The sequence below is a fragment of the Trachypithecus francoisi genome, unplaced genomic scaffold (genome assembly GCF_009764315.1).
Source record: "Trachypithecus francoisi isolate TF-2019V2 unplaced genomic scaffold, Tfra_2.0 Lachesis_group19, whole genome shotgun sequence".
Classification (NCBI taxonomy): domain Eukaryota; kingdom Metazoa; phylum Chordata; class Mammalia; order Primates; family Cercopithecidae; genus Trachypithecus; species Trachypithecus francoisi.
The window spans coordinates 4,402,376-4,423,485 of NW_022681464.1; the positions used below are offsets into that span (position 1 = coordinate 4,402,376).

Genomic DNA, 21,110 nt, shown 5'->3' on the forward strand with positions numbered 1-21,110 from the left:
CTATTTAAATTAAATTAAAACTAATTAGAAATCCTATTAGTCAATCAAGTGAGCTATAATTTAAGTGCTCAATAGCTACATGCGGCTAGTGGCTACTGAACTGGGCAATGCAAATATAAATCATTTTCTTCATCACAGAAAACTCTATTAGCCAGAAGTGGCTTAGTGGTTAGGTAATTTGCCAAAGTCAGACAGCAAGTGATAGAGCCAAGATTATGTTCTTTAGCACACACATCCTTAAAAAGCTGAGATCATACAGTAGATAAAATGGTATGTTCCTGTAGTATTTCATTGTAAGCATTTCCATTTCATTATATAAACTTTTTTTTTTGAAACGGAGTCTCACTCTGTCACCCAGGCTGGGGTGCAGTGGCACGATCTCAGATCACTGCAACCTCCGCCTCCCGGGTTCAAGCAATTCTCCTGTCTCAGCCTCCTGAGTAGCTGGGATTACAGGTATGCACCACCACATACGGCTAATTTTTGCATTTTTAATAGAGATAAGGTTTCACCATGTTGGCCAGGCTGGTCTCGAACTCCTGACCTCAAGTGCGCTTCCCAAAGTGCTGGGATTACAGGCGTGAGCCACTGCACCCAACTTCATTATACAAACTTTTAAACATTTTAATGACTATATAAAAAATGAAAAATTTATCATAATTTACTTAACCATTTCCCTTTTATTACCAATGCTTTTAACATTGTAACTAAAACTTTCAGAAACGTGTTCTCTTTTAATATTACTTCCTTTCAGTAATTTGTAGAAATGTATGATCACAGAAAACAAAATTTTCAAACTAAATTCCAAAAGGTATACTTACTATTTGAAACAGAAATCTACTAACATAAAAAAGGCTATCTTTTATCATTATATGTTACACAACAAAAACATTGACAATGAAGATGGAGTGCTTACAAATTCTGAATTTTCAACATGACCTTTATTATTTTATTTATATTTAAGAACACATATAATGTAAATGGGAAAACATAACTTTGAATAAAAGACAATAATGTATTATGCTAAATTTTTAAAGTAACTATCTGACCATACAATCAATACCTTGCTCTCTCAATGGCTTCTGTCCTGTGGACATTGGAGAGTTGACCCAAACAAAAGCGATCTCCTCCAGAAGGGTCCACGTATCCATCAACAGTAACAATAGGGCAGCTTGAAGGAACCTTAAATGTCTCTCCTACCTGAACATCCATTTCAAAGTAAGCAATGGAACACCAATACTCAGGAGCTATAGGAAATAAATGGGAAAGAACATCCTCCCATGAGAGAAAGGTATAAGGCTTTCACTTGCACTCCACAACACAAAGCTTTTCCTAAAAGAAAGGGTGAAGGAAGGGGAGAGGAAATGTAATGCCCCCAAAACAACTGGATTAAAATAACATAATGCATTAAAAAATAGGAATTTCCATGTCTTCTATTTTCTAGCTGAGTACCTAGCACTGTTCTTAAAACCCTAAAGTCATTTTTTTTTTTTTTAATTTCTAATTACCACTTATCCTCAAGTTCTAAAAGTCATTTTTTAAAATCTGGAATTTGGTTCTTAGGACCAGGTCAACTGAGAATTTAAAGAAACAGAAATAATCAGAATCTAAAATAAATTATTTTACCATGATGTTTCATTTGACTACTCATATTCTCTACATAGCCTCAACTTTCATTTTTTAAAAACACACTGACCCTAAGATGTATTCCAGGGAACTGTCCTTGAATAACATCGATTCAAGACATGTTTTTATAGACTCCCTAATTGAGAGAAAGTGCATAAGCAAATCAGCTATCCCATCCCTGAGTTAAGGTTAATTATACTCTAATCGCACCGTTGTTGTACACACAGATTCTCAATTGTCTCTTGGATAGAAGGTCATTTGTCCCATCTATGCCATAGCAAAAGATATTTTTAGTGAAGTCAGGTCATATTAACTACCATAATTTTAACTTTGAAGACGTATTTAGTGTATTCATTTGAACAGCAATATACAATTTTAAATAATAGGGAAAAAAAAGAGGTGCTACTTTGGTTTGCAAAGACAACTGATCAAGTATTTCTAATTTTTATTTGTATACAATAATTATTACATCAAGCCCAAATACATAAAAATTACTTGGCTTTCCTGTTTTAACTCATTTAACAGATACCTACAGAGTATCTAGGGATCTTTCTGGGCACTGCATACACAGTAGGAAACAAAACAGCTACAGTCCCCGTTCTCACAGAGGTGCGGGGCAGACAAATAAGCTAACAAATAAAATAACTCAGGTAACGATGAACACTGTGAAGAAAATAAAACAGGGCATGGAAGAGCAGATGACTGGAAGAACACTTCAGACTGGATGGTAGGGGACATCCTATCTGAACAGATGAGATCTGAATAACCTTTTATCTATGTAAAGACTATAAACAGATTTCAGAGAGGAAGCAAAAGCAAAGACCCTAGGGTGGAAATGGGTTCGACATATTTAAAAGAAAGATTTATCTGTATCTCAATATGCTGTTTATGAACTTTAAACCAGAATTTGAAGCAATAAAACTTTCAACAATCTTACTTTCAACAAAGTTACTTAGAATGACAAAAACCCAGATCTTATGGGGAAAAAAAAAATAACCTAAAATGAAGTATGATTGATGCTTAAAATTTTTTAAAAAGAAAACAACTTGTAAAAGCTATGTACCCTAATTACTTTTCGAAATGCTGCCAAGCAATAAAGTACTTTCCAATGAGGAGTTACCAAAACAGATCACATGAAGATTGGATAATTCAAAAACTTAAAAACTCAAATGTTTTGCCATGTCACGCTAATGAACTTGTCACAAAGATAAATATTTGTTTAAATATATTTCATTATGATTAGAACACAAAAACCAGTAATACACTAAGTGTCTTCACTGAGTGTCTTCTTAAAAAGCCAGTTTTGAAGTATTTATGAAATTATTTTCAGCCGGGCATGGTGGCTCATGCCTATAATCCCAGCACTTTGGGAGGCCAAAATGGGCAGATCACTTGAGCCCAGGAGGAAGGCCAGCCTGGGCAACATGGTGAAACCTCGTCTCTACGAAAAATAGAAAAATTGGCTGGGCATGGTTGTGTACATCTGTAGTCCCAGCTATGGGAGGCTGAGATGGGAGAATCACCTAAGTCTGGGAGGTCAGGACGGCAGTGAGCCATGAGAGTGCCACTGCGCTCCAGCCCAGGCCACAGAGTCCCCATCTCAAATATTAAAAAAAAAAAAAAAAATTATTGTCTATAGAAAATGTAATGTGAAGATATCACATTATGCTATGGACAAGAAGCTTCAGCGAACAACTGATAGGTATACTGGTTAAACCAAAACTACAGAGATTGTCTAAGACATCAATCACCCAATGTTTTGGCGGCCAAAAAAAAACACAGCAAAAAAAACAGTAACAGCACTTAAAAGTGGTCTTTACACAATCAGTCCAAATGTTAAATTTAGTTATAAACAAATATTTATAATACTAGGTAAGAAGAAAATGAGGGCCAGGCGTGATGGATCACACCTGTAATCCCAGCACTTTGGGAGGCCAAGGCGGGCCAATCACGAGGTCAAGAGATGGTGACCATCCTGACCAACATGGCGAAACCCCATCTCTACTAAAAACATAAAAATTAGCTGGGCATGGTGGCACACACTTGTGGTCCCAGCTACTCAGGAGGCTGAGGCAGGAGAATCACCTGAACCTGGGAGGTGGAGTTTGCAGTGAGCCAAGATGGTGCCACTGCACTCTAGTCTGGCAACAGAGTGAGACTCTGTCTCAAAAAAAAAAAAAAAAATGAGGTCCAAGTACATACATTTCCTGGTTTATACCAAAAGATACTAACCAGAAGCAAAGTTCCATGGTAAGCAATGTTTTTTCTGTGAGAGTCAATTCGGGGGATGGGGGGTAAATGGGAGTTTTATAGCTTCCATGTTTAAGAAAAATATGTTTTTTGGGAGGAGGGGGGAGATGGGAGTCTCACCCTCTTGCCCAAGCTAGAGTACAATGGCACGATTACAGCTCATTGCAGTCCAAGCTATCCTAAGCTATCCCAGGCCCAAGCTATCCTCTCACCTCAGCCTTCCAAGTAGCCGGGGATACAGGTGCAGGCCACCATGCCTGGCTAATTTTTTAAGTTTTTTGTAGACATGGGGTTGGGTCTCCCTATGATACCCAAGCTGGTCTTGAATTTCTGGGCTCAAGTGATCCTCCTGCCTTGCCCTCCCTATGTGTTGGGATTACAGCTGTGAGCCACCACACCGGGCCTGAAAAATGTACTCTTATCATCATTATTTACAACATTTGCAACTGCACCTAAACCTTACTTTATTATTTCCTACTCACTAAAGTAACTGTTTTTGTTTGTCTTAATAGTTCAGACACCATAAAACAACAATGGTTATCTAAAGCTGCACTCTGAACAGGTTTAGTTTGAGTTGACACACTAGTACTGGGAAGACACATTTTAGGAGACTTGAGAATAAAAAGAAACCAGCATAGGAGAGTTGCACTACCGATCAGTGACTTAAAAAGGCCTAGGAATGCAAAGGTAAGTGGGCTACCACTTAGGAGGACAGAGAATGCTAGAGCTCATCTAAATGAGTCCCAGCAAATCTGACAGTACTGAGATACAAAGCACTATGTGAAAAACTTTTTTACTCCACTCTCAATTTGCTAATCAGTCAGAAGCGATCATTCTTATTTTAAAAACAGGGGAGAGTAATAGGAAACAACTATTAAACTTTTCTAGAATCTCTTCACGCTTTTGCCTGCAAGGACTAATGCCATATAATGACAACTCCGCAGTTCTCAAAACTAGCATCAACAGAAGGCTGAAATTATTCAGCGCAGAGTGGGCTTTCTGAATGCCCCAACTCATTTGAAAGGGAGTAAGACAGTTATGAGCTAACTTTGATATTTTTATTTTTTTGCTCCTAAATTAGTGAAGTTAAGCCATGAAGCCCAAAACTGCTCATCACTGGCCAAAGGTTTTAAAAGACTGAGTTAACAAAAAAAATTGTTTACAATGAAAAAACTTATCTAAATACTTTTTATAATGGGGAAATTCTAAAGTACCGTCTTATCAAATAAATGCTGTTAAATTATAATGAAAGATTTAGATCTCCAAGGTATTGTCTTCAATTTTTTGTTTTCAGAATTTTTACGTATTTTTTTTTTGAGATGCAGGCTGGAATGCAATGGTGCAATCATGGCTCATACAACCCTGACCTCCCCGACTCAAGTGCTTCTTTCACCTCAGCCTCTAGAGTAGCCGGGACTACAGGTGCACACCACCATGTCTGGCTAATTTGTTGGTACTTTTGTGTAGAGACGGGGTCTCGTTATGTTGCCCAGGCTGGTCTCAAACTCCTGGGCTCAAGCGATCCCCTGGCCTGGGCCTCTGAGAGTGCTGGGATTATAGGAGTAAGCCAAAGTGCTCTGCCTATCTTCAATATTTTAAATAAAAATAAAGTCATTCCAAATAAAGTGTAAAGATTTGCTTAAAGCACCTAAGTGACTCACTATGAATTTTTACCTTTATTATTAAGATATGGATGAGATGCCCTGTGAGAATCTTTTATTAATACAAAAAGGTACTCTCCAAAGTCTAGAACACACCTGAAGTTGGAAATTTGTAGGTTTCAAATCCATTTGTGAATCTGAACAAAATAACCTCAGACACTGAAGAACTCTTTCACTTTAATTTGCAATCAATATTCAATTTGATGAATATACCTCAGTTTTAAGAAAAAGCAAAAACAATAAGTTGGTAAAAAAGAAATGAGGTGATTAAACTTTTCCAAAGTCAACACATGGAATCACCAAGTATGCTGCCTATCTGAAATCTTTTAACACCAAGGTAATTACGACCAATCTTTATTTTCATTTTCTACAATTATATCATCTATTTCCTAAAACATTTATGTAACTATCTTCAAAAATAATTTCTCAAAATAAATTTACTATATATTATTGATGATTTTTACACATACAAAAGATTCAAAGGTATATGTATATTTCCTGTTTAAATAGCTCTAAATCTATGGTAGAATATTTTAGCACTGCTTCATCACACCGGGTCTACACTAACCATATACCTACACAAAGTTTTAAACTTTGGCTTCTTTTCTACATTAAGCAAGGATAGCGGACATGTAAACTAGTAATTATAATTTAGTACAATTATAAAGTACTAGGTAGCAGGGAACAAAGGATTAGGAAAGGCTTCCCATCAGTAGTGCACTTACGCTGGATTTTCAAAGAGCTCACCACATTTGGGAGGATAGGAGAGCACGGGACCCAACATTCACGATGACCCCCAATGACTCTCACCTCCTGATATTCACATCCTTGTGTAGTCCCCTCCCACAGGACATGGACTCTTACAGATATGATGATGTGACTCTGAGGCTAAGTATTTAAAGACACCGAGACTCTGTCTTACTCTCTCCTGATCACTCGTTAGCTGTCACATTATAAGGATATTCAAGCAGCTCTACAGAGAAATCCACAAGAAGAGAAACTGGAGCCTCCTGCCAACGAGACCACCACCGAGACCACTAACTTGTCAGGTATGTCAGTAAACGACCCTGAAAGTGAATCCTTTAGCCTCTGAAAATGCCTTCAGATGATGGCAGCCCCAGCTGACAACTTTAGTGCAACCTCATGAGATCCTGAGCCGAAACCACCCAGCTAAGCCACGTGTAGATCCCTACCTATAGAAACTAAGTGATATGACAAATTGTTATTGTTTCAATTTGCTAAGTTTTGGAGTAATTTGTTGCAGAATAGATAACTAATATAGAGTACGAGAAAAAAGCAGAGGGATGATATATCTAGGTTAAAGCATCAAGAGATGAGGCTAGAGAAGCACACAAGGACCAGGACCAGAGATTCTTTTCTGCCTAGCTAAGGAATTTGGACTTTATCCTATGGCCAAGCATTGAGTAGGGGAATAAGTTCTTTAGCAAAGAAAATAACTAGATTCAAATTTTAAAATAAATATTGAGTAGCAGTAGAGATACAGTTGAGAAGGAGGGTACTAGAACTGGAAGCTCTCCTAACAGGGAAATCAGTTATAATATTCTTGAAACAGTACAAAAGGAGAAATGAAGAGGAACAGTTGTGAGATAGAACTCCTCAAGGGCCCATTAGTATCCACAGCCAAAGACCATTTGGGTTCTACCTGCTGACTCCATTAAAGGTGTGCATGCAGAGCAAATCCTCTGCGGCAACTACCTCGACAGAGACCTTTTCAGGACAGCCTCACCAATAAATCACTTCCTTATTCTATCTAAAGACAGAGCCCCATAGTGAGACCTGGTTTATTAAAAAAAAGACAGAGGCTTTAATGTCAATGCACACTACTATAAAAGCATAGCCTCAACTGATTAATACTATTTTCTAACCAGGAGATGTTGGGCCTAAACACCAGTTCTACCATGAAAAGAATGAATTAAATCTACCAAGAGGCCAAAGGCAAGTACTGAAGAGGTCCAAATGACTAGCTAAATGTCACCGCCGCTATACGCACCTATGACTCTATCCAGGGTAGGTCTTTCTTCAGAGCCTTGACTACCCTCACTGCTGCAGACTACCTCCCACTAAGCTATATGAACACTGAGATCCCCAAATTGCCAGGAGCCACTAATGACTCTCAAGGATAGCCAGCAAAAACTCTCATTCTTCAGACTCTAGATTTTCCCCTCTTGTCACAATATATTCACACACACGAATCAAGATCCTGATACAGTAATTCCATTTATACAATTTAAAAAACAAGTAAAGCCAGATTACTAGACTGTTTAGGGATGTCTTCATCACTTTAAAAGAGCATAAAAGGGCCGGATGCAGTGGCTCATGCCTGTAATCCCAGCAGTTTGGGAGGCCAATGGAGCAGATCACTTGAGGCCAAGAGTTCGAGACCAGCCTGGACAACATGGTGAAACCCCATCTCTACTAAAAATACAAAAATTAGCCAGGCATGGTGGTGGGTGCCTATAATCCCAGCTACTCGGGAGGCTGAGGCAGGAGAATGGCTTGAACCCAGAGGTGGAGGTTGCAGTGAGCCAAACTGCGCCACTGCACTCTAGCCTGGGCGACAGAACGAGAGTTCATCTCAAAATAAATTTAAAAAATTTTTAAAAATAAAAAATAAATAAAAGAGAAAAAAAGTGCTTTTTATTCATAAAAAGCAGGACAGTGGCTACCTCTGGGGAGAAGGAAAGAGAAGGTTTTGACATAGACAAAATTCATGGGGTAGGAACGTTTCTGGGATGCTGTAATGTTTTAGTTCTTGATCTGGGTAGTGGTTACATGAGTACTGGTTTTAGTGATGTTAGACTATATACTTATTTGTGTTATATACTTTTCTGTATATTACATTTCTCAAAAAAAGTGTTTTATGAAAAGGCTAGACCCCTTGACCTACAAAAATGTTTAAAATCACAACACACAATATAACACAGAAAATCCGTTAAAGAAGGTAATAAATATATATTGTTAAAAGAATGCTTCTGCCCCACTAGCATCACTTTTTTCGTAACCAGAACAAATATTTGCCTCTTAAAGCAGCAGAAAGTTTATTAAACTATCACATCTACTGCTAGCCAGCACAGTAACACTGGTTCTCACACTCTGATGTCACTGTAATATGGCCTTTCAATCTAGAAATTCTATAAATCTCTTAAACTAAAATATGAGAAAAGTTATAAACACAAAGATGTTCCCTTCTATTTTTTTAAACAGCTAGAAGAAAAATTGAAACCAACACAATCAATAACAGAACATTATTTACACAGAGAAAATTATGTGGGCGTATTTAAGAATTGTATGTTACCCTTTAAATTAATCATTATGGGCACTGTGTTTATGTTTTTAAAAAACCTTTATTGGAAGTATATACTAAGATACACATAAAACTATGCTATAGGATTTGCTTCAAAATAATATAGAATGAAGAAAGAGAGTATGAATGAAATAAGTTTGGTCATTAAGTTGATAATAGCTGAAACTGAGGAATGAGTACAACGGGGGAACTTCCTGTACTATTCTGGTATGCTTAAAATTCTTTATGCTTGACTTATACACAGTGGAGTACTGTTCAGCCATAAAAAATAATGAGATTCAGTCACTTGTGACAACATGGATGGAACTGGAGGTACTACGTTAAGTGAAATAAGCCAGGCAAAGAAAGACAAACATCACATGTTTTTATTTGTGAGACCTAAAGATCAAAACAATTGAACCCATGGAGACAGAGAGTAGAAGGATGGTTACCAGAGGCTGGGAAAGGTAGTAGGGAGTTGGGGGAAGGTGTGGATGGTTAATAGTAAAAAAGGTAGTTAGAATGAATAAGGTCTAATATTTTAGAGCACAACAGGGTGACTGTAGTCAATAATTTCACTGTACACTTTAAAATAACAGAGTATAGACTATAACACAAAAGATATATGCTTGAGGGGATGGATACCCCATCTTCCATGTTGTGCTTATCATGCATTACATGCCTGTATCAAAATATCTCATATGCCCCATAAATATATGCATCTCCTACATACCCACAAAGATGAAAAATAAAATCATTGGCCGGGCGCGGTGGCTCAAGCCTGTAATCCCAGCACTTTGGGAGGTGCAGACGGGAGGATCACGAGGTCAGGAGATCGAGACCATCCTGGCTGACACGGTGAAACCCCGTCTCTACTAAAAAAATACAAAAAAAACTAGCCGGGCGAGGTGGTGGGCGCCTGTAGTCCCAGCTACTCGGGAGGCTGAGGCAGGAGAATGGCGTAAACCCGGGAGGCGGAGCTTGCAGTGAGCTGAGATCCGGCCACTGCACTCCAGCCCGGGCGACAGAGCGAGACTCCGCCTCAAAAAAAAAAAAAGAAAAAGAAAAAGAAAATCATTAAAAAAATTTTTTTAATTCTTCAAGCTTGGTGTGGTGGCTCATGTCTGTAATCCCAGCACTCTGGGAGGCTAAGGCAGGAGGATCACTTGAGGCTAGGAGTTCGAAACCAGCCTGGACAACATAGCGAGATCCCATCTCAGCAAAAAATTTAAAAATAAATAAATAAAATTATTAGCAGAAGGACTGCTTTAGCCTAGGAGTTCGAGACCAGCCTGGGCAACATGGTGAGACCCTGTATCTACTAAAATACAAAGATTAGCCAGGAATGGTGGCACCTGCCTATAGTCCCAGCTACTCTAGAAGCTGAGGCAAGAGGATTGCTTGAGACCAGGAGGTCAAGGCTTCAGTAAGCTGAGATCATGCCACTGCACTCCAGTTTGGGTGACAGAGCCAGGCCCTGTCTCAAAAATAAACAAGTAAAAATAAAAATATAATTCTTCATAATAATGTTACTTTAATTAGGAGGAAAATTGAGTTTATAGTTTCCAAAAAATCAAGGTGATTAGTTGAAGTAATATATTTGCATCTTTTTATGCTAAGAAAAACAGATATGAAGGGATGAGAAAAAAATTCAAAATCTATGTTTGTGTTACAAGGGACTTTCAGTATTTCATTTTCAAGTGTTTTCTGTTTTATTACCTCTATAACTTCAAAAATTATACACAAACTTTGAACTGAGGAAAGCTATTTAGCTATTTACTCTTTTGTATACAATTTAATCAAATAGTTTCTAAATTCCAGTTAACCAGAGATCCTGAATAATAGAGTGAATTATTTTTCTTTTCAGCATGTACGTAAGATTCTTTCCTGGCTTTTTAAGCTATAGTTTTACAGCTGTTCTATTTTGAAACCTAGTTTTATTCTGCTGCATATGTATGTATGCAGTGCTGAAGCCAGCATTTCTGTAATTCCCATTTTAGCTGAAAAGATAGTTCTTTTCTTTCGGGGACAGTTAAACTGAATAAAATATAGACAGCCTATGTGTGACTGTATCGGCTATTCATACTGTTGATTAACTCATGTCACGATGAGTATTGTACTTATCTGAGAAGTGACCCTATAATTCTATTAAAGCCTGTGTTTGCACGTTTCAATCACCACTAAATCTAAATACAGGAAATCAATTTTGAAATACACTTACCAGGATGATTGGAAATGGGAGGCTGGAATGCAAGCTCATTGTGAACAGGCCCTAAAGAAAAGACAACAAAAATTCCATTTTTATTTATTAAAAGTTGTCTAATGCTAAAACTTTTAGTAAATCTTACTTAAATATAACTATTATAGGTTAGGAATTGTTGAAAACAAGCTTATGCAATGTCTAAGAACCTAAAAGTTTACTTTACAATAAGCAAATAGTCTTAAACTATTAACACTTTTGTGGATATTTAATAACTAACATTTTAGTGCCATCTGCCAAGTGTTATTATTACACAATTTACACATAATTTTCCATCCAATATTTAATACAGATCATAAATGAATTACTCATGTAACATCCAATACAGTACAATTTATAATGCAACGTATAACAATAACTATTAGGTCTATTCTAAAAACAAGTGCTTACGTTAATTAAGGATGTTTATTTAATGGAATCGTAGCTAACATAATTGGAAACTTGTAATGTGTTAAGACACAGTGCTAAACACCTCACATAAATTATTACATTTACTTCTTACAAACACCCCTTGAGGTAGATACTACTATTACTGCTCCTGAGGCTTAATGAGGTGAAATAACTTGCCAATGGTCACACAAGCCTGTTAAAGGTCCAAACCCAGCACCCTTAAACACTATGACGGCCTAGGCAGCCATTAAAAAATTACATTATCTTAAGAAATGGAAAAAATAGTAACATAACTGAAAAGAAGCAAGATATATATAATACACATAGAGTAGGAGCCCCCTGTCAATTTACATATACCTGTTTATATGACTGGAAGGAAAATGACAAAATATTAGAAGTGGCTATTTTTGAGTAGCAGGATTCAGGGTAATTTTGCTTTTCTTATTTACACTTTTCTATATTTTCTAAGTTTTCTTTGGTACTATTAATATTATAATGAGAAGGAATTTAATGTATATAAAAGAGTTACACTCTTGATTTTACTAAGCCATATGAACAGTGCTCCTTTTCTACCTGAAACTATAGGCTATCTGTAGGGTATTCCTCCCAATCATGCCGGCACAAAGTTATCTACAGATTCAACATTATCCAAAGTACACTGAATACTATGCTGAGGAAAACCTTGAGAACTCAGTGCTCAAAGGGTTTCAATCCATTATGGGTGGATATACAAGACACAGATGAAATCTAAGAACATATACAAAGTAAACAAACGAATGGAAATCAATGTGATGTTAATGAAACATTAGCAACAGAGAAATAAATGTGTTTAGCAAACATCACTCCTCTAAAATAAAAAGGTATGATAACTATGAAAAATAATACTGTTTACAAAAAATACTGAAAAGCACTATTTAATGAAACAAAATCACAGGATGAATAAAAGATGTAAAAACATTTTTAAAAAATAGAAAACAAAGCCCTACCAAAAAAAAAAAAAAAAAAGGAAAAAAAAAGAGCCTTACAACAAAAACAAGAGCTTACAGTAATGTCCGGGATGGGGCGGCATAGGCGGGTGGTGCTGAAGATGGCCGTTTTGGTGGTGAGGCAAATTAGGTGTGTATGGTGCAGTCCTACTTCCAGTCCAGGTGGTAGTGCTGTCTAAAAATTAAGGCCCACATGGGTTAATTTGCTTTTATAAAGGCTGCCTACTTTTTTCTCAACTATTTAAAAGATTTTTTAAAAGTATGTACATACTATGATGGTAAGTAGCTGGCTGACCAGTAAATCCGTTCTGCTGCTGTCCTGGCTGAGGCCCTGAGGCTATCTGCAACAGTCCTTCAGTATGGCTGCCCCCCAGTATACTGGCAGGCTGACCTAGAGGAACAAGAAGACATTAACATGGTACATTCATATATGTCATCTTACGATTTCATATACTAAATGAAGGACTAATTTTATCTGATAATGCACAACCACAAAGATGGGCAAAAAGTGTAACTCACCCATGGCCTATCAGGTTAAAAAAAAACCTAAAGTCATCTACAAAGACAAACCTTAACTTGAAGAAGCTCAAAATTATTCCATTTTAGGTAATGTCTTGCTAATTTTAGTGGCTTATTTCTTTACAAACGTATTTCAAATGCCAGCAAAACACGACTGTATGTCTGGCCTATCATATTAACTTCTTCAGAAGTATATCAGTTCATCCTGGCCACTCCAACCACTTCTCTCTCTGGACCTTTCTGATTAGGACCCCAAAAATCCAGGCTCAAGAAAATGTTGAAAACTGAAAAATTAATCATTGTCAGCACTGGTACTAGTAATGGCAGAATGCTAGGGTTTGACAGAGAAAAGCAGAGCAGAAAATTATTTTAAATAGGATGTGATGGTGAAGAGGAGGAAGTTAAAAAGATCTAGCTCTGCTGTCCAATCAATATACCATTTACTGGTTAAAAACAAACAAAAAAACTATCACTCTACTTTCGAATTTTTTCAAGAGCTTTTATAAACCAAGAATCATTTCTTTTCAACAACACTATCATATTCCCAGATTTACACGAAATTAGTTGCCCTCTCTGTATGCAATATACTAAGAGAAGCAAACTTCTCCTGGCTTCTATTCTATTCAAAAACCATCCTATGATATTGCTTACTGTCCTACATTTTTAAGGCTTTTTTTTTAAAGTGGAAATTTGATTTCTTAAAGAGCATTAATTAAGTTGATTGTTTACCCCATTTGGAAAGCACTAAATTTATAATTATTTATAACTGGCATCACCTCATTCTTTTCTAAATGGCAGTATAATCATATGGAAGACAGTAAATGTCACCATTGCTCAAACTATCAAAGAAAAGGAATATTTTTCTTTTCTCTACATATCACATTTCCTTAAAGCTAAGAACTACAAAACCAAAAGCTAAAGAGAATATTTCAATACTCCCCAAATTATTTATCTGTAAAAATGACATTTTAGCAACCTCCCTTCCTACTCATCCCCCAGATTGTGCAAGTTATCTTTAAAGGTTAATTATGGTTTTGTTCGTGTTTTTAATAATTATACATGCAATACTCTTAGCTAACTTACAAAAATCGTCATTAACTACACAGGATAAATTATTTTAATTTACAGGTATTTAAAAGGAAATTCTTAAAATATTCAGGTGTAAAATGAACATAAATTGTAAAGTGACCCATTGTAGTTATCCATACTGAATACTTCCCTTATACAATTCTAAGTATGTAAAATAAAGTTAAACACCACGACTATATCAGCTCATGTAAAATAGTCTTTCAAATCTTCTATTTTAGTTCAACTTCTTTTTGTTCATTTAATTTTATCAATATACTTTTTGAGATCTAAGGGAACATTTTGACACAAGTTCTAAACTTACCGTATTTACAGTATTTGATTATTAAAATCTACCCAATAAATACCAGGATAAAATTAGCTGCATTTCATTTATATCACTTTTTCTAATCTTTGAATAGGACTCAACCTTAGGGAACAAAACAGTCAAAAGGAAGTCACTTTAGTAAGCATTAACAAAGGCACAGAAATTCAATCTCCAGGCCGGGCGCGGTGGCTCAAGCCTGTAATCCCAGCACTTTGGGAGGCCGAGACGGGCGGATCACGAGGCCAGGAGATCGAGACCATCCTGGCGAACACGGTGAAACCCCGTCTCTACTAAAAATACAAAAACTAGCCGGGTGAGGTGGCGGGCGCCTGTAGTCCCAGCTACTCGGGAGGCTGAGGCAGGAGAATGGCGTAAACCCGGGAGGCGGAGCTTGCAGTGAGCTGAGATCCGGCCACTGCACTCCAGTCCGGGCGACAGAGCGAGACTCCGCCTCAAAAAAAAAAAAAAAAAAAGAAATTCAATCTCCAGATAATATAAACAGAAGTAGGTAGCTGTGCTCTAGCACTAATCTACGTTCAAGCGGCTGTAATGTACCTTCTTTTATTTTCTATCACTACCCACTGTTTGTCAACCATATTCCTAATTTGGTAAACAAAAAGTAGATAGATAACAGAAGCACCAAGTGATTAAGGATCTGGGTTCTCAAGTGCTTAACCTATATGACTCATTTAGAATATGCTGCCTATAGTGAGATTGTCATCTCTTATATAGCAAACCAAAAACATATTGCTTTGAAGTGGTGTAATGAATTAAAGAGGGGAAATTTTGGTATACTTCACTTGAAAACTCACAATTACAGAAATCAGTCCCCCATTTATTCCAAAGATCAAAATTTCTATGTTGAATCTAATCTGATAGTAAAGCAAATAGAATAATGGTACTTTTGGCAGCAACTAACACAGTATTAGACCAGAGCTGTCAAAAATCTATTCTGATGTAGGTTTACATACAATTCCTTTAGCAATTGCATACAACTAACACCATACACATGCCAAGACAATGCACTATGATTAATTGGAAAAAAAAAAAAAAAAGCAAAAAAAGCTACTTCATTTGCCAGGCAGCAAACTATCAAACCTTTGGTTACTGTGAAAATAAGTAACAGAACCAGGTCATATCATCAGGCCCCAAAAAACCTAAACCTAGCAGCCCCTTTGCCTCCTGTGACATGGCAGAAAAGAAGGATCCTTCTGAAACAGACTAATTTTTTAAAAATATAGACAAATATTTTTAAAAGAGATATAGAAGTTAGTTTACATCAAAATTGACTTAATTACTTAATGTCTATCTTGAGCAATACAAAACAAATTTGTCAAGATCCCTTTGCACAGTGAGAAAATAAGACAACTACTACAAGGTAATATTCTCCCAGATAAACCAAAATAAGAACACTGGATTAAAAGAAAGGTTGCAATTCCATTAACACAGACCTTCATGAACATCTTGGATCAAAACTACTTGTTAATTATTTAAATATTTCTCCAAAATCTATCTGAGAGCTTAAGAGGCTACTTACTTCTACATGTAATAGTAAAGTTCAAATCAGATCACTAATTTGAATCAATATTCTAATCAAAGCCATTAAATTCCAAGCGATTGTACATACCTGTCTAACACCTGTTTACCTATGAAAGATACCACAGTTACTTTTAATGTTTACTTACTTGGAGTTTCCCCCCAAATGACTACACATAAATAAGCAATGATTAGGAAAACTCAACTTGCTGACTACATCTGATTCTAGAACTCACTTGTGGAAGCCACAGGAATGCTGGGAAAGTTGGCAGTGCTGGTAGCATTAGACTCAGATGGGGCTAACAGAGCTGGGGTGCTGTATGTCTCTGTCGACGCACGATTACTTGGTGGATGCTGGATGGTTTGAATCGAATGTCCTTCAGTGGACAACGATGGCTGTCCCTCAAAGTCATGAACATATTCATCCTTCACCATCATACTTGATGGAGCTATGTAGAAAATTAAACATATTTTAAATTTTTATAAGCGTCTATCCCCAGAAAAAAAAAAATCTTATTAGTAAGTAATATAACATCTAAAATCAATTACAGTGTAAATAACTTTAAATCAGAATTTTTTCATCTTATTTTAAAAGCATACTACTTTACCAGCAAAAGTCATTTATTTAATGGTAACAGCGTCAGATATACTTTATCCATCAATCTGACTCAAATTTGAAGCTAGTCTATGTTCCAACAGCCTCCAGCAACAATCCTAAAAAGGTACTCCTCAGTTTCTTGATAAACGTAGAATAATAATCACCTAAATACATAAGGCAGGCAAAAACCAAATGGCTGGAAAATGCGTATCCAGCTGAGAAAAACAATTATTCGGTCTAAATCGAGATTGAGTATTTAACTACATCCTTTTGCTAATTTCACACTGTGGAGATATGAGTGGGATCTGACAGATATCCAATTCCAGGATCTAGAATTATTGTTAAGCAACATATTCTTTAAAAATGAAGTGTACTGAATGTCCCCTACAGATTTAGAACCAAACAGAAAAATTCTAAATGAAAAGGCAAGCTGAAATTTCCCTCTAGAAACCCAACCCAAATAAGAATATTTGATAAACATATGGTGTGAGAAAACTCAGTAATCAATCTTTCACCTATGTGGTTACACCTTCGTAAGTAAAGCTAGACTCCAGCTGATATAGCATAATACCTTTCCATTAACAAACCAGGAAATAGTTTGCTCTATTGTATGAGAAAAAGAAAACTGAAACTGAACTGCATAAATGTTAATTCTCTGCCCGGAACCTTCCTTTTGGTTTTAGGTTATTGTTTTAAGGTTTGCTTTTTATCTTTAACAACCAATCCTTTATTGCTTCTGAACTAACACTACTCCAGAACTTAACAATCCACTGAACTAACAGTAGGTTCTCTTCTTAAAGCAGTAAATTAGTAGACCACAAAAAGACATTCCCTTTTTCATTAAGAACCAGCACATCATTTCCCTTATCTTTCCCTATGTCAACCTTTGAAAAAAATCTACATGTAAATATCAGTTAAGTTACATGGGTATTTTTTTATTAAATTGAGACTATTTCAAGGCAGTAATAATCATCCATTGTGCAAGTTTCTATGTGCAACCTCTTAAAAACCTCTTAAGAAGTACGTTCATGCATCAAAAGTCATGAAGATGATATTCTAAAGACCCATAAATCCCATTCCAAAGTTCCTCTTTAGAAATTTTATGGGGGCTGGGTGCGGTGGCTCAAGCCTGTAATCCCAGCACTTTGGGAGGCCGAGTCGGGTGGATCACGAGGTCAGGAGATCGAGACCATCCTGGCTAACACGGTGAAACCCCGTCTCTACTAAAAAATACAAAAAACTAGCCGGGCGAGGTGGTGGGCGCCTGTAGTCCCAGCTGCTCGGGAGGCTGAGGCAGGAGAATGGCGTGAACCCGGGAGGCGGAGCTTGCAGTGAGCCGAGATCCGGCCACAGCACTCCAGCCTGGGCGACAGAGCGAGACTCCGTCTCAAAAAAAAAAAAAAAAAAAAAAGAAATTTTATGGGAACAAAAAGATAATCAAAAGGATGTTTAACAAATTATGTATCGATAAAAAAACTGAACACAACCACTCATCACTAACACTGGCCAAATTATAAAAATAATAAAAAGAAAAAACTTGTTTGGGGCATAAAATTGGTATATCTACACTTATTCAGCCTTGTATTATACCCTTCAACAAAGTTCAATGATTTTCTTCATATAAATCCTGACATTTCTAATTAATTCCTGGACATTTTAGGTTTTCTGTTGTTATAATGACCAGGATCTTTTTACCGACTTACTAGTTTTGCTAGCTGATTTGAGGACACAACTGGTCAACTTGGTACTCACTGCTTTTGCTTTTCAGATGACTCTTCAGTGTAATCAGCAATCATAACATCTTTAAGTACCTACTGCATTCTGCTTTTAAACAGTTACGACTCATAAATCTTTCTTGCCTTAAATATGCTGGCTAAACTTCCCAAATGTAAGTTTGAAACTTCTACTGGTCTACAGATTTCTTTAAACCCAGATAATCCATAATGTTTCTCAGGTAAAACTGAAGGTATCAACAAGGATAGTAGTCTGCAATATATTTTTGCCAAGAGAAAAAAAGCAAGTTACAAAACACTATTGTACACTATGATCATATGCATGTTTAAAAAATCATATACTCTAAGTAAAAAAGCAAGGTCCAGAACAGTATGCACAGTATACATTTCGTGTTTAAGAAAGGAGGTATGTATTTTTTGCATATAGAAACCCTGGAAGGAAACACCAGAAACTAAAAAAAGTGATTACCTGAATTAGGGGGGAATGGGGGCAGGGGTGGGAGCACTTCTTTTCACTGTATACCTTTTTATAGTATTTTGATTTATGGACCATGTATTGCCTATTCAAAAAAATAAAATTAAAAAAACATATAGTATATATTTTTTAAAGTCCAGAAAAACAGACACCAAACTGTTAAATATTTCTCTTTATGGGCTAGCATTCAACAAATTCATTCACTGAAAAAATATTTCTTGAGCACCTATGTTCCAGGTACTGTTCTAGTACTTGGGATATAGCCATAAACAAAACTGTCATGGAGTTTGCTGTCTTTTGTAATATTTTCCCATTGTTCAAATATCTAACAGCAAGCACACATTACTCCAGCTTCTTCTAGTTGTCTATTCTTGGGCAAGTTCCTTCACCTCTCCAGGTAGCAGTCCCTTCATCTGTTAAAGTAAAAATAATCCCACCTCCCGTGTAGAAGTATCATGAGAATGATGACACAATACTCAGAAATCATTTAGCTCAGTCTGACCTGACACACAATGAGTACCCAGTAAGTGTTAGCTATTATTATTTAACCATACTTTTAAAGTAGTTTTACATATATATAGTGATTATAAAATGTTCTAAGAGGGCTGGGTGCAGTGGCTCATGCCTGTAATCCCAGCACTTTGGGAGGCTGAGACAGTGGATCGCCTGAGGTCAGGAGTTCGAGACCAGCTGGCCAACCTGGTGAAACCCCATCTCCACTAAAAATACAAAAAATAAATAAATAAATAAATGCTGGGCATGGTGGCTGGCGCCTGTAATCCCAGCTGCTCAGGAGGCTGAGGCAGGAGAATCACTTGCACTCAGGAGGCGGAGGTTGCAGTGAGCCGAGATCCCACCATTGTACTCCAGCCTGGGCAACAAGAGCAAAACTCTGTCTCAAAAAAGAAAAAGAAAATGTTCTAAGAGGGTCAAAGAATATATTCTCTATAGGTGACAAAAAAGCTGAAACCACTGGGCCCACCCTAGGTCTGTATTCTTTATCATCACCAGCAGCCAGGACATAGCACCTATCTGATGGTGTTATCACTCTCTTATTTACTTTTTCTCTCCTCCACTAGACTATAAGCTCACTTGAGCAGACAAAACATACCTTATTATCTTAGCATCCCTGAAACTAACACAGTACCAGGCAATACGTGCTCATTAAATATTTGTTAAAATGAATACACAGGTCGACGTGGTCATAGAAAGTTTCATGAAAGATAAAAGGCTGGAAATGACTACCATAAGACATTAACTCAAAAATGAAGGAACGGTCCCATTTTCTTAACTTTTAGTTACCTGGTCTTATATTATTCCTTTGTCCAAATCTAGAAGGAGCTGTGAGAAATACCAGTTGTTTTCTGAGGAAATAAGGCACTGAAGACAGCCTTTACAAAACCACCACTAGGGGGACCTACAAGGCTGAATACAGTCCTACAGTAACTAAAGAAAGGCTAAAAAACCCATACAATCCCATCAGTAACAGTGCATCAATAATTTTAGAATGGGGAGGTGTGTAATGAGCATTCAGAATTTGAACCCCCTCACAAACAGCCCCATAGAGAGATTCAGATACACTTATCATTGCAGTCTCCCAACCTTTAACACCCACTGAGCCAAATGTTTTCTCCAAAAACATGGATGGAAAACGATGAAGATATGAAGCGTGTTTACTTTCAAAAAAAAGAAGTGATATAATATCAATGTCTGCATAGCAAAGAGGCAGAGTTTTAACCAATCTTAAAGCAACCCTTCCCAGACCACCACAACAGCTCCTAACAATAAACCCACCTTGTCAGAAACCTACTAGTCACTAACAAGCACAACAAGGCACTGAGTCTTCCTCCATTACTAGTGATATGGGAGAAAGGTGGAAAATAAAATCAAGTAGAACTGCATACTCTTCCTAAATTTTGGTTAAGGTCACCTAGTATTTCTGACCCACCTATAAAATTCTGCAAACAAAAATGTGCTAAACTACTACTAATTTCCCTCCAGAACTACAGCACACCTTTCTAAGACGACAACGGTTCCTTTTTTTTTTTCTGAGACAGAGTTTCACTCTTGTTGCCCAGGCTGGAGTGCAACAGCGTGATCTCAACTCACTGCAACCTCCACCTCCAGGGTTCAAGCGATTCTCCTGCCTCAGCCTCCTGAGTAGCTGGAATTACAGGCGCCCGCCACCACACCTGGCTAATTTTTTATATTTTTAGTAGAGACAGGGTTTCACCATGTTGGCCAGGCTGGTCTCAAACTCCTGACCTCAGGTGATCCACCCGCCTCAGCTTCCCAAAGTACTGAGATTGCAGGCATGAACTACCGTGCCTGGCTGATAGTGGTTCTTTATAAGAGTTTCTCCGCAAATAATTAGTTCTT

General features: G+C 37.1%; 1 protein-coding gene across 2 annotated transcripts in view; it reads right to left on the reverse strand.

Annotated features, from left to right (window-relative positions):
* Nucleotides 1–21,110, reverse strand: part of SMAD4 (SMAD family member 4) — a 61,897-nt gene that overhangs the window by 19,219 nt on the left and 21,568 nt on the right. For both annotated transcript variants that reach the window (XM_033177702.1, XM_033177703.1), the window contains exons 5-9: nucleotides 16,162–16,374; nucleotides 12,749–12,868; nucleotides 12,536–12,652; nucleotides 11,063–11,113; nucleotides 1,064–1,247 (exon numbers count right to left, since the gene is read on the reverse strand). In XM_033177702.1, the coding sequence (XP_033033593.1) occupies nucleotides 1,064–1,247; nucleotides 11,063–11,113; nucleotides 12,536–12,652; nucleotides 12,749–12,868; nucleotides 16,162–16,374 (685 nt within the window). The remainder of the gene's footprint in view (nucleotides 1–1,063; nucleotides 1,248–11,062; nucleotides 11,114–12,535; nucleotides 12,653–12,748; nucleotides 12,869–16,161; nucleotides 16,375–21,110) is intronic.